Source organism: Heliconius melpomene, chromosome 9, assembly GCF_056956725.1.
Source record: "Heliconius melpomene rosina isolate 202511_hmr_F chromosome 9, ASM5695672v1, whole genome shotgun sequence".
NCBI lineage: Eukaryota > Metazoa > Arthropoda > Insecta > Lepidoptera > Nymphalidae > Heliconius > Heliconius melpomene.
In genome coordinates this window covers 6,896,059-6,912,665 of record NC_140397.1, presented here as the reverse complement: position 1 = coordinate 6,912,665, position 16,607 = coordinate 6,896,059, and the positions used below count along the sequence as shown (strand labels likewise).

The following is a 16,607-nucleotide window of genomic DNA, read 5'->3' as shown; positions in this document are numbered from 1 at the left end:
CAATTTCTTGGGAAATCGATGAAAAGTGGCTTATTATAAACAAACAGGGTTAGTTATTCATTATACAATTAAATGTGTTCGATGCATTGTGCATTCAAAAATGAATCGAAAACGTCAACGGGCAGCGATAATAGCTATTATCTATACTAATTTTATAAGCTCGTTAATTTAGATATCTAAAGTATACGATATTACGATGTTCGGACGTTTATCAGTTTTAAAGTAAATTCACGCTCAATCTTAATAAAAAAAATAACGCCCCAACATTGTTATATCATACCTAATATCTTATAAAAGATATTTTTTATGTAATAGATAACAGTTACAATTAAATTTATAATCATTAGGCATTTAAGTATAGAAATCGATCGTGAGTGATACTATGTGAAAAAAAACCATAGATAAATATAATAACCATTTTACAAATAATTAACAGTGTGCAGACTCGGTTTAAAACCTGTGTAAAAGATGTTGCAAAAAACCCATTAATTTAAATTTTAAGGTCAATTTATTTATTTATTTATTTATTTGATTTGGTTTTAATTTTATGACAGAGCTTAACCAAGCGAGACCTTTGTTGTTTTAAGAAGCCTGAAAGTTAAAGAATAAGGACTTTATCAATTATTAGATACCTAAGATGCAAAAAACCGTACCTAACTCTTGTTAAGTTATAAAGCATATTTTTTTTATATTTTCTTGGCAATAATATTAGAAATGACGTTATCCAGTGCCAGACTTTTATTATTCTTTTAAACCCCTGCAAAACACCTTTAAACTCTAATAAATTACAAGCGTCTACGAATGTAATATACTAAAGTTCAATTTAGTAAATGACAAGAGCAATTTATTAATAATTTTAAATAACTACTTAATGCGTAAAAAATATGATTTGCTCCTACTCTATGGGTAGGCACATACAGCTTATAGACTTTGGGTGTGTCTGGCAGAGAGTTGAAGCCATGCTAAGTGTCTGGCAATGGACAATATTTATTTCTAATATTATTGCATACTTTCTTTTATAAATTGAGCTTTGTAATTTAACGAAAGTTCGGTACTATTTTTCTCTCATTTTAGTAAAATAACTATTTAGAAGTTAGTCTAAACTAACTAACTAACTACTAAACTTTTACTATTTTTTTTTTTGATAACTGGCAAAGTAACCACCATGGTTTGGTGAATGCAGAAACTTTCAGCTTTATAAAATAACTAAGACCTTACAACTAATGGCTCTTTTAATGAACAGGTATAAAAAAGTACGACGGACGTTTTGTTATTCGGATCGTATATTTTCCTTTAATCTAAATGCAAAAAAAAACTAGTTTTGGTGAAACTAACTCAGTAGGATTCTTTTTTCGTTGGGGTCAAATTGCAGTAATAGTAATAATGGTGTTAAAACTCGAATATAAAATTAACACATTGCGGTTAACCGCTGTGCTAACACAGCTTGGATCTGGTGTTCGTCTTTTGTGCCAAAAAAACTTCCTTGATTCATAAAAAAAAATCTCCATAAAATATATATCAGAAACCATATTATTACTGCGATATGGTACATATTATTGCAAATTGAATAAATTAAATCTGATTAAATATTTAGATATTATATCGTATTAAATATTTAAATAACATAGTTGTCACATGCAACACTTTCAGGGTTGCCAATTTTATCAAAGTGTATACTGGAAAGGATGTTTGAACTTAATAAAAGCAGCAAAAATAAAGTCAGGGTCGTCAAGAGTAGAAGATTCCTGTTTCTTTGTTCTCTCTCAATCTCCATTTTGAAGGATCCATCCTCCAATATGATATGATCTCAAAGTTTAAGAAATAAACTATGTAACGATTGATAATAAATTCTAGCCATAAATGCTCACTTCTATTTTCTTCTATTTTCTTTATTCATTGCTTTCCAAACGTCAAAAAAAAATTCATACCTTCAATAACTACATTTTACTCTTGCAACTGCACTTGGCACAACCTCTTGTGTTCATTATTATTTTGGCAAAAAATTTTAAAAGAAGCCCTAAATCAGAATAAACATTTTTGTATACCCATTTTTAAAACCGGTTTTGGTCGATACGCTTATCATCAAAAATCTGTTTAAATAAGTCAGCACAACAGTCGTCTGTAACAGTATACTTATACAGTAGTACAGTGGCTATCATATGAAGATTCAAGCAAAATGTTAATAATATATTTAATTTCATCAATATTTCTAAGTTTATGTGATGCGCATAGAATTTTAGTTGTGTTCTCTATACCGGGGAAGAGTCATGCTATCTTGGGGGAGGCACTGGTACAACATTTGCTGGATGCTGGCCATGAGGTATGTAATTTTTGATTACCTACACTTTAAAATTATTCTCTTCGCCTCCATGGCCCAATGGAATTAACTAAGGGTTGTGTCTGACCTCAGGCATAATATACCTAAGTAATTTCTCCATATATGGACTATTCGTCGTCGTCGTCGGACGTCGGGGCGCAGCGGCACCAGGGTGTGACTGTAACGCGACGGTTGTGTGTTCGATCCCCACTCGAGGAAGTGAAATATTTATTTACGTTTATATTTCCATTTCTTCGCCCTGGTGTCGTGGCAAAGCACGGTATTGAGTTCTGCCCTTCAACACGCAATACCTTCAGAATTTGGCAGAAAGTGGGGAACGGAGTGCGGGATACAACATGAAGCAGATTTAATTTTATTTAATTTTTATGGACTAATCGATACAAAATAATATTTCAACTCAAGCCAGTTCCAACCAAGCCAGCTTCACGCTGAATCCTGCTCATAGTAGAGTACCGGGGAACATGGTGTTAACTAGACATTTCGTTCCCATTAAGAAGCGTTCGTTCTCCATTTTCTGTCATACTCAAGCCATTGTGTGTTGAGTAGCGGTACTCGACTAGAGGAAATTAAAATAGTACATACATAGGCAGTAGGTATATCTCTCGAGTGAGAATAGAATCCACAATATCTGTGTTGCGTGTTTTTGTTTTTGCGAGGTTTCATCAACAACATCGTGCATTTCTTTGACGTGTTAATTTTTAACTATTAAGTACACTCTTCACACCCTGTAATAAAATTCACACTAATTCGTCATAAGTCATTGAATGATAATTCACATTTAATTCGTCATAAGTCATTGAATGATAATTGATAAGCATCTGCTTGCTGCGTGATCAAATGTTTGGTAACAAACAACTTTCATTTTTAAAATGCCTTTTTCGAGGTGAAGTTCTTATACATATGTAATTTTTTAGTACATTTATTTTATTGGGCACGTAGTCTACTTAAATTGTAAATTATGATTTATTTAAAGAGATGGCTATTGACCATAAAGTATGTCACACCATATATAAAACTAAAATTCCCAAAAAAAAAATCGTCCATGGAAAATTTGAATTCGCTACTTTTAGAATAAAGACGACCAAGAGCTCTAACAAATTATTCAATACGTTCCCAAAATTTTTTGCAATCCTTTTTAAAGTCAAGCCATTATAGAGATAAGATTATTATGTATTATTTTCATTAAATATGCAGCTTAAATGTAATCTTGTTATTCATATCAACGATACAAGTAAGTAGTTAAAATTAAAGAATGGACAATTAAATAAAGGAAGATATTTTTGCTCATCAGAATTTGAATCGAAAAGATTTTTCGATGTTATTTTAGTTTTTTACCATATAATTATTCCTAGACACAGTTCGAAGTCTTATTGAGTGTAAATATTTTTTTTATATTTTATTGATATATAGGATTAGGTATATGTAAATTTCTATGAAAGATTTTTATTACTTTGACAGCAGTGGGAAAAAATGAATAATGTAATGAGGTCTTTTTGGTGATTTTTACAATTTAAATAAAACTTTTTTAATTGAATTATAATATGCTTATATTTTGGTGTTCAAAAGTATATTTTAAATAATCTGACATTATTATAAGGACTCAAATGAGTCCTTATAATAAATTTGCATCAATACGTACTAATAAATGCACATAATACATTATTTTATTATAATAAACACGAAATAGGTGCCATAATATAAATTACTAATGACGAAAAATTTCAATACAAGCTGGAAAATGGGTATGACAACACTGCAATATCGACGCAGTACGCAGGGCAAGGGCAACACATACGTCAATTATCAATCTGTCGAAACAAAGTTTTGAAGATTCTGTTAATCTTCAAATTTTAATTTTCAAGTAAAATAATGCCTTTTTTACGTATAACGTTTTCTTTTTTACATTACAAATTCCTTCGTGTATTCTCCAAACAATGTGACATTGGCACGCTTTAAAACGCCATAATGATAATTAAATCTAACTTTTCCGTCGGCGCCAAGATACTACTATTTGAAAAAAATATGATGAACCTTGAGGACTTATTATCTAAAAACCAGATATTGAAGGAAAATTCGGCACCTATTTGGCAAAATGCTTCCACATTGCGGCACATCGGGTTCTTTGATATTTATACCAATAAATACAAAACCCTTCTTTTGCAGTCGGATAAAAAGAAGATATAATAATTTTCAAGCCGATAAAGGTAAAAGCACGGGTCTCTTAGACATCAACGCATTTAATCACAAAATGTCATTATTGCCATTAGATCAAAAAGTCATAAAATTGTAGATTAAGACCCAATAAAGAAAATCTAAAAAAACGAGCCTATAAAAATAATATTTTTGTGTAGGAAACTTATCTTTATGAATAAAACTAAGAAACAATAATTTTTATAAGACAAAATCATTTTATTTTTGTTTTATTGTTTACAGGTCACTTACATCACACCAATTCTGATGAAATCTGGAAGTTCACGTCTTAAACAAATAGATATCTCTGAAAATATGAAATATTTCTCCAAAGGTAAGCTTGAAAAGAATCACAAATCACTTTACAAATTGCAGCAGTTATAAATTTGTGATATATTGGTTTGGAAACATGGGGTTGGTGTTAAGTTCTACCACTCACTACAATGTATCAATAATACTATGCCCCAACTAAGAAAAATAATGATATATTTTATTTTAAAGCCACAAAGAAATACTAACATTAGACATTGTCTTATTTTTTTACTTCAATAAAAAAAATCTTCAGATATTATAATATATTTATTATTCCAACATGAACTTAGCAGAAAATATTTTAAAAATATTAAAATATACCTCCCAGAAGTCTTTGTGGCCCAGTGGCACATGTTTGTGGCTGTAAAGATAACGGTTGTGGGTTTATTCCCCACTCAAGGGAATTAATTTAATCATTTTTGTTTCCTCGCTCTAGTAATGAGGCAAAGCATAGTTTTATATAATAATATAATTTGGTGGAAAGTGAATAATGAAAGTATCTTAATGAGAATAGAGTGTCTTAACACTAAATTGAGGCTGGTAATTGAAAATTATGAATAATTCCACTCATGGAAAATAATTATTTTTTGCCTTGGTAACTAGGCAAAGTTCAGCTTTCAGTTCCATCACTCAACATACATTTTTTGAAAATATGACATTGGTTGGGACATAGTATCTTAACCTTAGCTATTCGGATGAAGTTAAAACAAAATATTAATACAAAATTACAAAAACAATTTCAGATTTCTTTGACCTTAACAATCTCATGAATAATGAATTCGATTTGCAAAACCACTTGGCTGTATTAGAGATATTTGATTATCTTTTTTACAAAACATTAGAAACTGATGCAGTACAAAACTTTATAAATGATCCAAAAGAAGAATATGACTTGGCCATTGTTGAATGGCTCTTCGTTGAATATAATGCAGGGTATGTATTGGCTTTTTTATCATGAATAAAAAGAGAGTATATGTAATCTGGGTTTCTTTTGCTTATTCTGCTATGGATATAGCTATTTAAAAGGTTTCAGTGTGAAAATATATTTTTTTGTTTCATACTGTTGAGGGAAACTATTGTGAAGACACTTTGACTTTTGTTTGTAGAAATCAAAGTATGGCATAATTGTCTTGTTACCAGAACAAGAAAATAAAAATAAAATTCTCACAGTCCTCTGAGAGGGAATCAAAATTCATACCAACACATGCATTTACAGGATTAGACTAAACTGGGTCTACCTGGATGCTGGCAAGACTTAGAAATGTATTTTAGATATCAAGTTTAATAATACTTTTAAGAAAGCATATAACATTCTAAGTTTATATGCTTTCTGAAAAGTATTTTTCTTTCCTTAAAAGTATTTTCCTTAGCTTAAATCTTAGGTAGCGTAAATTTGTAAAAATCTGCCTACAGAGATGCTAGTGACATAAATAAATTGTAACTAACATATAAGAGTTTCAATGTAGCCAGACTGATTGAACAATATCCAATATTATTTTTTTCAGATTTTCATCGGTTTTCAACTGTCCATTCATATGGTTTTCCTCCATGTCGCTAAATTCATTTGTAATATCTCTTGTTGATGAAAATTTGAACCCATCATATACTGGACATTTTCTATCTAAGGAATACTCTTTCTCCTTCTTTGATAGGGTTTCTTATTTATACTCGCTGATCAGAACACAATTGTATAACTGGTAAGGTTAAAGTACATTGCTTATTATTTTTTATCTGTAGCTTTGCAACCAAGCATGGTAGGCAATGGGAACCTGGGAACCTAGTATTAATTAAAACTACTGTTTCCATTAAAACACGTTCGCCACTTTCCGAGTTTCCGCCGAGTTGTTGAGGAATTGTGAAATGAAAATATTAAACATTTCATTCGCCCGCTTGGGAATCGAAACTAGAACCATTGTGTTTACTGGCTACGTTTCCTGCGCCACAACATCCTCTTTAATTATGAAAAATATTGCTTATATGAATAAATTACTTTCAATTGGACAGACTCCATTGTGTACATAAAAAAATATCGCCTTTGTTAAAAATGAAAATTAAAGATTTTTTAAATTTAAACTTTGGTTAATTAAACCAATTAATCCATTTCTTTAAAATCAAATCAGCTTCACGCTGTTTCCCGCACACAGCAAGGTAGGCAAAAGGTGAAGTGTTAGAAGGGTAAAATGTTAAGACACTCCGATTCCCACTTTCCGCCGATTTCTGGAGGCATTACGTTTTGAGTGGCGGAACTTAACACTGTGTCTTGCCTGGACGAAGCTAATGCTACAACACCTTTACTACAATATCTAATTACTAAGCCTGTTTGTTTTACTTGGCACCGACTTCAAAATTATAAAATCTTTGTATAAGTATTTTTCACTTTTTAGTTCATTGTTAGAAGTCGGTTTTTGTTTTTGTTAAAAATTAATTTATTTTACGATTTTAAGTGATGGGTAGATCTTAAAATAATGCTTCTTATTCTATAAAAAAAAATTGCATATGGAATTCCTATAAAGGAAAAAAAAAATGGTTTATCTCTATTTCTATATTCAATCAATAAATATGTTTCCAGGTTAAACACCGAAGAACACAATAAAAAATTCAAAAACCTATTTCAATCAGCAGTTAATAAAAGAGGACGCTCATTGCCACATTATAATAATGTAAAGTATAACGCCTCGTTGATTCTCGGTGATTCTGACGTGGTCACCAGTTACAATGTAGCGGTGCCCCAAAATTATAAACATATAGGTGGATATCATATTAAACGAACAGTTGATAAGTTGCCTCAAGTAAGTTTTGTTTATTTATAGAAATTATTAAAACTTATTGTATAAAATGAAAGTTGTAGATTCTTACTCAAAGGAATAAAATGAGGTAAAACGCGGCGTTGAGTTCCGCCCTTAAATACGCGTTGCCTTGAGAATTTCTAAGAAGGTGGGGAGCGGAGAGCGAGAAAATGAAAATAATTAAAATTGTTAATTTTCAATTCTATTAAAATATTTACAATTGACGATTAATAGTTTTTTTATGATATAAACTTTGCAAATTCCAGAACTTTCAAGAAATAATGGATAACTCAACAGAAGGAGTGATATATTTTAGTTTAGGTACACTCGTTCGTGTTCACAAAATGTCTGAAAAAATTAAAAATGACCTTTTAAATTTGTTTAGTGAATTGAAACAAACAGTTATTTGGAAATTGGACCATGTTATACCGAATTTGCCTAAAAATGTTCATGTTGTTACTTGGGCACCTCAGCCTAGTGTCTTAAGTAAGAAATTTTAATGAAATTTAATAGTATAGTATGTAAATACAACGATTTTGGGTTTGATTCCCACTGAGGGAATAAAATATATAATATTTTTTTTGGTTTTCATGCCCTGGTAATGAGGTAAAGCGAAGCGAAGAAGCAAAGTGGCGTTAAATTTTGTTACCCAACAGGCAATGTATCAAAAAATTCGGTGGAAGTTGGGGAACGATACACTATCGTTCCTTATTACTATGTACTCGCTGCCTACCATGCTATGTGCAGGATACAGCTTGAAGATAAAAATAAATAAATAAAGATAGCACATTAAAAAAGCTTTAAATATTAAATTAATATAAAATTCGTAGAGAATTTTGTTGGAAAGTTAGATGTTTATTTATTTGTTTCTCTATTCGTTCTTTTGATATAAATTTTTTTTTTTACAGATCATCCAAATTGTATACTTTTCATAACTCATGGAGGCCTTCTTTCTACATTTGAAACTTTGAACTTTGGAGTGCCAATCATTGGAATGCCCTTCTATGCAGATCAGTTTTTTAATATAAATAGAGCTGTTCAACAGGGATACGGAAGAAGAGTCGATTTTAATGAAAACGTTGCCGGTTCATTAAAAATTGTTGTTAAAGAAATGTTAAATGACTCCAGGTAATATAAACAATGTAATAACAATATAAATTATGATATTGAGGTTGTCGTGGCGCAGTGGCACAGTGTGGCAAACGCGACGGTACTAGATTCTATTCCCTCTCTGGGGAAGGAAAGGGTTAAGTTACGCCACTCAATACGCAATGTTTCGAAAATTAGACAGAAACTAGGAAATGGAGTAAGAGTAAGGAGTGAGGTCAATGTGGTGCGAAAAATTGTGAGGAAACCTCGAGTGGGAATCGAACCCACTGAGGATTGAAATATTTAATATTTTAATTTCCTCGCTCTAACTAATAACGAGGCAAAAGCGCAGTGTGTGTTCTACCAGTCAACACGTCATGCCGTGAATTCGGTGGAAATTGGGAAGTTGAAGGGTCTTATTGGGAAGGGAGTATCTTAACACAAGGTTCCCTCTGTTTTTCAATAACAATTGGAATTTATATTCTTTGTCATATATTCAAAAAACTATAATTTCAGGTACACTCAAAAAGCCAAGGAGTTGTCCAAAATATTTAGACAAAGAATTGTATCTCCTGAACAAGAATTAAAATATTGGGTAAATCACGTTATAGAGACAAAAGGGGCCCCGCATTTACGGTCTGTTGCATTAAAATATAGCTGGTTTACAAAACTTTATATCGATTTCGTTATAGTAATCTTAATTGTTTTTGTTATTCTTTCATATTTTATACAAAAGGTTTTTAAGAAAAAAGTACACAATAAACTCGATTAGTTATTTTTTTTATGTTGTGGTTTTATTTGTATCTTGAATTTCATTTAAAGCGTTACTGTTTTGTTACATCCAGTTTACATAACTCCATATACAACCACACTTTCTACCGAATTCGGGAGTCATTGCCTTTGAATGGCGGAAGTCAACGCAGCGCTTTGCCTTATTACCACAGATAATAAGTAACGATAATATTAAATATTTCGTTTCCTCGGGTGTTAATCAAATCTTTCTACATGTAAAGATATATACTCTTACATAAATAGGAAAATCAACATCATATAGAACAAGATACCAATACTACTCGTATAGAATAAAATATAATTCTTACTTAACATTGTTTTTTTCCTAGTTAAATTTCTTACTTTTAGAAACTTTCTTTTTACATAACAAACTCAACAAATAACTTAACAAATATTTAAAAATTGCACCTATCGTTATTATTACTAATACTAAATCTATATACATTTTTTGATACCAAGGCATGAATGATCTTGAAGGGCGTAAATGTGGTGCCCCTCCAGTCTTTATGACATGTTCCGTCCAATGGACCAAATCTTTGCTGGGATGGACCGATCTGTCATGGTAAATCTTACTTAGCTCCTTTACCTTTTTCGTGTATCTGAAAAAAAAAAGTTACCACAATAAAATGCTTTCAAATGAAATATGCTTTAACTTTAAAAACAAATGTTAACTTACTGAGGATTGGAAATAATTTCCTTTATAGCACTCCTCAATTCTCCAGCCATTTCATAAGATAAATCTACTTTTCTAGCGAATCCTTTCTGTACTCCTCTAGCCACGTTTGTGAATTGATCAGCGAACACTGGAATACCGATAATGGGTACCCCATAGTGGATAGTTTCAGTAGTAGATAGAAGACCTCCGTGAGTAATGAATAAGACGCTGTTATTATGAGCTGCAAGAATTTTAAGGCATTATTATTAATTTCGATACGTCTATGGCATCTATTCTATGGTGTTTTACATTAACGCTTCTATGCCTATAAGACTCAAACTTTAAAGATAGCTTATATATTTCTAAATTAAAATGCATTATGGACTAAACTGGTTTGAGGACTACGTACATACTAAATAGCTTAAATTGATGATGGTTACCTAAAATACTTTGTTGTGGGGCCCATTGTATTATATGCACGTTGCTTGGTCGATTTGGTAGATCCTCCTCGAATTTCCATATTACCGTTTGTTTTAGTTCACCAAACACTTGCAATAGCTCTTTCCTTAAAACTTCTGGAAAATGCTTGCTTTTTAAATTCGATCCCATACTAAAGTAAATAACTCCATGTTTTGCATTGTCCATTAATTTCTGTAGATCCTGAAATAAAATAAAATACCATATTATATATTTTTTTGTAGTCGAAGGAATAATTTCAATTATTTACTCTGCTAACGAGTTCCGCAACCGGGTAAAGAATCTTAATGGGAACGGAGTGTTCTAACAATAGGTTTCCAGGTTCTATTTGCCTTGCTTTGTGCGGGATGCAGCGTGAAGCAAAACAATAAAATAAATACATAAAAAAAGATAACATTATTGCACTTTTGATCAAACAATTAAGTAAAAAATTATAAGCAAAAAATCATTTTTAGAAAAAGCTTTTATTTAAACGCCCTAAAAAGGAAAAAATAAAATTTGTCTTTTAAATTTTAACTATCAACTCATAACTTCATTGTACACAATTTATATGATTATAAAAGCTTGTCGCGTTAATCAATATTTAATTAAATTGAAACTTAGCAGATTTTATATAATTATATTAGCACTAGTTTAGTTACACAAGAAAATCGCGCGACAAGCTTTTATGGTTTATTATAATTTTTTACTTTTTAGTTACCACTGGCTAGGTTTCTCACACTAGATGTCACATTATTTTTCTAATTATTCTCGGCAAGCCCTTTCATTTGATACCCGTATTGCAGATGTGCATAAATAATAACTATTCCTCCATCTTAGATGTTCCGCCATATTAAATTTAGAAAAACGTCACATTATTTTTCGAGTTACGGTCAATGACCCATTTCATTTAATATCTATATTGTAGAAGTAGACCAAATAGATACTCGGCTACCTTCGATTTCCTCCTTATGGGATTTAGAATGTAATGTCAACATTATTTTTCGAGTTGCTCTCAACGAGCCCTTTCATTTGATATCCATATTGTAGAAGTACATTAAAAATAACTATTCCGCCATCTTGCATGGTCCGCCATATTACATTTAGAATGACGTCACATATTTTATCGTGCATTGTCATCCAAACTAAACGTGTATACAAAATTTCAGCTCAATCGGTTGACGATATCTACTTCAAAATTGAGCTCCAAAATTTCACCCGAACCCACATACATACATTGCAAGTTAAATAAAAGCTTTTAAAAACAAACTCACCTCAGGCAAAGGTTTTACATTATTATCAATATGATATCCACCAATATGTACCAAGCTTGGAGGCAACACTGTAGCAGTTCCCATTGACACATGAGAATTACTTAAAATAAGAGATGCGTTATATTTTAAGTCGTCCAATTTTGGTACTGGGTATCCTCTTTTACGAATTTGTGGGGCAAATACTTCATTGTACATATCATTTTCAATACGGGAAATATAACTGAAAAAAAAAATAAGAAAGAGCTCAATGAACTTTGTGTGAAATTTTCCGCCGAACCCTGGTGAATATAACAGTTATATTGTTGTTTATATTTGTTTCGTATTATCTAAATTCTAAATAAACCTTACTTACAGAACTTGCACAAGCTTATTAAAGATAAATGCACACAACTCTTGCACTCGTTGAAAGAATGTCAGAGGAGCAATATAATGAGACGCCATGCCTACAGTGTACGCCGGATTATGGATATCATCTATCAGTTGTAGTACCATAGGATGGGGCTCAACTGTTGAAAGCCATATGAACGGGCAGTTGAATAACGCTGAAAACCTAAAATTAATTAAAACATATAATCATTTCATAAAAAATATACCAAACTATATCCAGAAATCGGCAGAAAATGGGGAACGGAGTGTATTAACACGAAGTGAAGTTAAAAACCTTTACGATGTGATAAGATTAGATCTTTGATGAAACTTTTCGCCGTATGAAAAAGTATAGGATCGTATGATGCCCTAAGTGACGTTGCTGACGTGGTGAGAACTGCTTCTAGCTCTATAGTGCCGCTTTGGTTTGCTTACTGCCTTTGGAAACGCGAGTGCCAAATGCAGTTTGCATATTTAATCTGGCCCGAGACAGAAGATCCGAAGATGAAACAAGGAAGTACAACCAAGCTTCTAGATAATTTAAGTGGCAAATTGCCTGAGCAAAGTTCGAACATATCACAAAAATTGGAACCCAGAATTGGATACCATTATTATTATTGGATTTAATCATTATTAAAATTTAAATTAGTATTATATCCTACGTCAAATGATAGCTTAATATGGGACATAACCTAAGAGCTGTGATTAGTTTTATGTAATAAGTAAATATAAGTATTTGTTATTTTTTTATGGCACATTTCTCTTGTCCCTGTTCTCATGCACACGTACTTACAATATGATATGAGGTAAATAAGGAGACAATAGTGACACGTCACAAAAATTTTAACTACCTTGTTACGAAGTACCAAGTTACGTATTTTATTATATCTACAACAAATTGACATTGAAGCAAAAATTAAAGGCGTTTAAAGTAAAACTTACCCAGACATCACCTCTGTGTTCAACCATTCGAGGATAACCAAATCAAATTTTTCATTTTTATCACTTATCAGTTTTTGCACTCGAGTATCTTGTAGTGTTAATTTGTTTACGTGTATTAGAAACTGTATTGCACTAAAAAAAACATCGCTGTCTGATGTCTCTAATTTCGACTTGATGTTAATAAGTGGTTCATCTATAAGGAAATATTAAGACATTATCTTCTTCTTCTATATATATAAAAGGACTTGTCCTCACTGACTGAGGTAAGACGCACGCACAGCCGTAACCGCTGTGCGTAGAAACGTGAAGTTTGGACAGATGTTTACTTTCGTAATCTGAACATCCACTAAGAAGGGATTTTGAAAAATTTTAACCCTAAAGGGGTGAAATAGGGGTTCAAAGTTTGTATGGAAAAAAAATTAAATCGGCACCGATTTTTATAAAATTTGAAATTTAAATTTTTAAAAGTATTTAATTGAACACGTATTTCGTCGTTTTATAAAATTCTCCCCCTAAGGGTGCAAATAAGGGGTTGAAAGTTTGTATGGAAAAATCTTTAAATCGTCACCGATTTTTATAAAATTTGAAATTTAGACTCTTAAAAATATTTCATTGAACACATGTTTCGTGGTTTATTAGAATTCGCCCCTAATTACGCAAGCGAAGCTGCGCGCGTCCGCTAGTCTTATATATACAAAAATAGCTTTACGCTCTATCCTGCATATGTAGGATAGGCAGAGGGAACCTGGGAACCTAGTGTTAAGGCACTTTGTGCCCCCACTCTCCGCCGAATTTTACAGGCATTCGTGTTGAGTGACAGAATTGTACTCCGCGCTGTGCTTCGTTGCGAAACCGAGGTGAGTCATATTTCATTTCCTCGAGTGGGAATCGAACCCATAACCGTCACGTTTACAGTCGCACGCTTAAACTCCTGGTTCACATCTTGCCTCAAATGTGACATACAAGATAATTATAATTAAGTCAGCTTCGCGCTGTATCTCTCACACAGCAGGGCAGGCAGAAGGAACCTAGTGTTAAGACACTCCGTTCTCCACTTTCCGCCGAATTTTGGAGGCATTATTTTGATTTGATTTTATTTTTATAATTAGGTGTAGGGAAAAACATAAATACCATCTCTAACAAGTTTAGCAGTTTCATGAATCTGTATAACTCTGACATCCGGACGATGTTTGCTGGGTTGAAATCCAGTTATATAGGTTACCTATAAATAATATATTTATTACGATATTTTATTTATTATTAGCGATCCGCTCGCGGTATTGCCCGCTTAAACTACTGAATTGTTTACTTAATACACTGAATTACAGTCCTGTTTTTAATACATAATATTCGTTTGCAAATATTTATTGCTTCAAATGGTGTCAAGGTTAAAACGCGAAATTGAGTTGCGCCATTCAACACGCTATGCCTTCAGACTTTTTTGTCTGTCAAGACCATTTTCCCGACATCGCGTAGAATTATCAAGCTGAAATTAATGACAAATCTTAATACGTCATACTAGGTTCCCTCTGCGTACCCTGCCATGTGCGGGATACAGCGTGAAGCTGCAAAAATAAGTGCAAATCGAAGCCACAACAAATAATCGTAGTCAAATTTCTCCATGTCTCGCAAGGAGCTGAAAAAAACGTATTATACTCACTTCATGTCCAGCACTTGCTAAATGATTCACGATCCCTTCACCGAGTATTGCATGGCTTTTTGCGGGTAAAGGTGAAACTACTAATATTCTATAACCATTGATACTTATTAAAATATTTAATAACACTATATTGCACAACCAATTAATCATTTTCTGGAAAAAAGAAGAATAACCATAAATGTTAATTTTTAAACAAAAATTATTGAGATATTTGCTGAATATTAAGAGAAGAGGCTTTACTTTTTAATATATATAATTTTAGAAAGAAAAAAAAATAATTAAACCTAAGTCTTTAGAATAAAGTAAAATAAAAATTTTACTTTATTCTAAATACGCTAAATTTCATATTTAAATCGAAGAAAATATTTATTTATTTATGACTTTTATATAATAAAACAACCGTCGACACTTACGTCTACTTTGTTACTAATAAATATAATTATTCAAGAAGTTAAAAAACATTAAAATGACGTCATATTCCATTCGTATCTATGATATAAAGTAAATATTGTGTAGACACTAAGTAAAATTAAGCAATTTTGGGTACCTAAAAGATACGGAGATAAGATATACTATTTCCCGCAACTAGGTATATTTGCGTGAAAATTAAGACGTGAAATGGAAAATTACATTTTTTCCATTTCCATAGGCATTTCGACTAGCCAGTCTTTAATACTCTTCTAGGCCGGCAACGCACCTGTAGCTCCTCAGGTGCTGCACGGGGTCGTGGGCGGCGGTGATCATCATCAGGTGACCCGAACGCTCGTTTGCCTTGTCCTTTTTCCATAAAAAAAAAGATGCTTGTAATTTATTAGGGTTTAGTATCTGGCAGGGGGCGCTGTATAAGTAACTGGCAATGGATAAAAGTTACCAAAGAAAGTGAAATTTGTCACACATGTGTCCCTGCGCTACGATGGCCTCAATTTTTTTTACAGTATAGTATAATTTGTGAAATTAAAAAAAAAATGGTTAAATATTGATGAGATCTTAAACTAGGAAAGTAAATAAGTTAGATTTACGATGCATTCCACATATAGCGAAATAGGCAGAAGAACTACCTGACCAGTTTACCAGATTTTGTTAGTTGGAAGGCGAATTTTAACGCTACAATATGTCTTCTTACCAGAGCGAAGACGTCAAATTAGTCACGCCTGTTCCCCATCGTGAATTTCGACAAATGGGAATTCGTAATTGTCAAGTGTACAGTTTACACGCTGTGCCAATGCCGATGCACTATGATAACCTCTTACCGAATTTAAAAAGAAAATTTTACTTGGAGATCCCCTAAAATTATTAATTATTTCTCTTCACTGAAAAAAAAATTTTAGAATGGACCCTATTTAGAAATAGACATATCTAGATGTATCAAAATTATAAACGTGTTTAATTTTGATCATAACTATGAAAAAAAAAATACACACAGCTTTTGTAATTTTAATATCACTATAGTTTTTTTAATTTCGTCTATCTATACCTAAATTAAATTCTATGCAGTCGAAGACGCCATCAACCCATATATTCATAGATACTTACTTTTAATCTGTACTACGACATCATTGATTAAAATTATATAGTAGACAAATAAAAGTATGTCGCTAGATCTAATCTAGAAATCGATAATATTTAATAGCGTGCAGCTATATCTATAGCAGCTTTATCTTATTAGGGTTCCGTGTCCTTTGGGTAGACTACTGTCTGTCCATCTGTCACCAGGCTTTATCCAATGGGCCGAGATAGTTGAAATTGT

At 32.1% G+C, this 16,607-nt stretch overlaps 3 protein-coding genes across 4 annotated transcripts in view; 2 read left to right on the top strand and 1 right to left on the bottom strand.

Annotated features, from left to right (window-relative positions):
- Positions 1–2,110: 2,110 nt before the first annotated feature.
- LOC146536396 (UDP-glucosyltransferase 2-like) lies at positions 2,111–9,499 on the top strand. 2 transcript variants are annotated; one of them, XM_085190300.1, is made up of 8 exons: positions 2,111–2,320; positions 4,772–4,862; positions 5,584–5,773; positions 6,346–6,537; positions 7,410–7,629; positions 7,893–8,112; positions 8,535–8,754; positions 9,232–9,499. In XM_085190300.1, exons 1-8 carry the CDS (start codon positions 2,177–2,179, stop codon positions 9,485–9,487), a joined length of 1,533 nt encoding a protein of 510 aa, XP_085046426.1. In that variant the 5' UTR covers positions 2,111–2,176; the 3' UTR covers positions 9,488–9,499. The 2 variants fall into 2 exon arrangements, with proteins under 2 accessions (XP_085046426.1, XP_085046427.1); XM_085190301.1 differs by lacking the exon at positions 2,111–2,320 and adding an exon at positions 4,134–4,542.
- LOC146536395 (UDP-glucosyltransferase 2-like) lies at positions 9,490–16,051 on the bottom strand. Its single transcript, XM_085190295.1, has 10 exons — positions 15,984–16,051; positions 15,558–15,637; positions 14,861–15,013; positions 14,332–14,422; positions 13,201–13,393; positions 12,245–12,442; positions 11,893–12,112; positions 10,603–10,822; positions 10,184–10,403; positions 9,490–10,106 (listed from the first exon to the last, which is right to left on the bottom strand). The coding sequence occupies exons 3-10, from the start codon at positions 15,008–15,010 to the stop codon at positions 9,833–9,835; spliced, it is 1,566 nt and encodes a 521-aa protein (XP_085046421.1). The 5' UTR covers positions 15,011–15,013; positions 15,558–15,637; positions 15,984–16,051; the 3' UTR covers positions 9,490–9,832.
- The window catches only part of LOC146536393 (uncharacterized), a 34,554-nt gene continuing 28,218 nt past the window's right edge, over positions 10,272–16,607 (top strand). The window contains exon 1 of the mRNA XM_085190533.1: positions 10,272–10,371. The gene's annotated coding sequence lies outside the window, so the exon portion shown is untranslated. The remainder of the gene's footprint in view (positions 10,372–16,607) is intronic.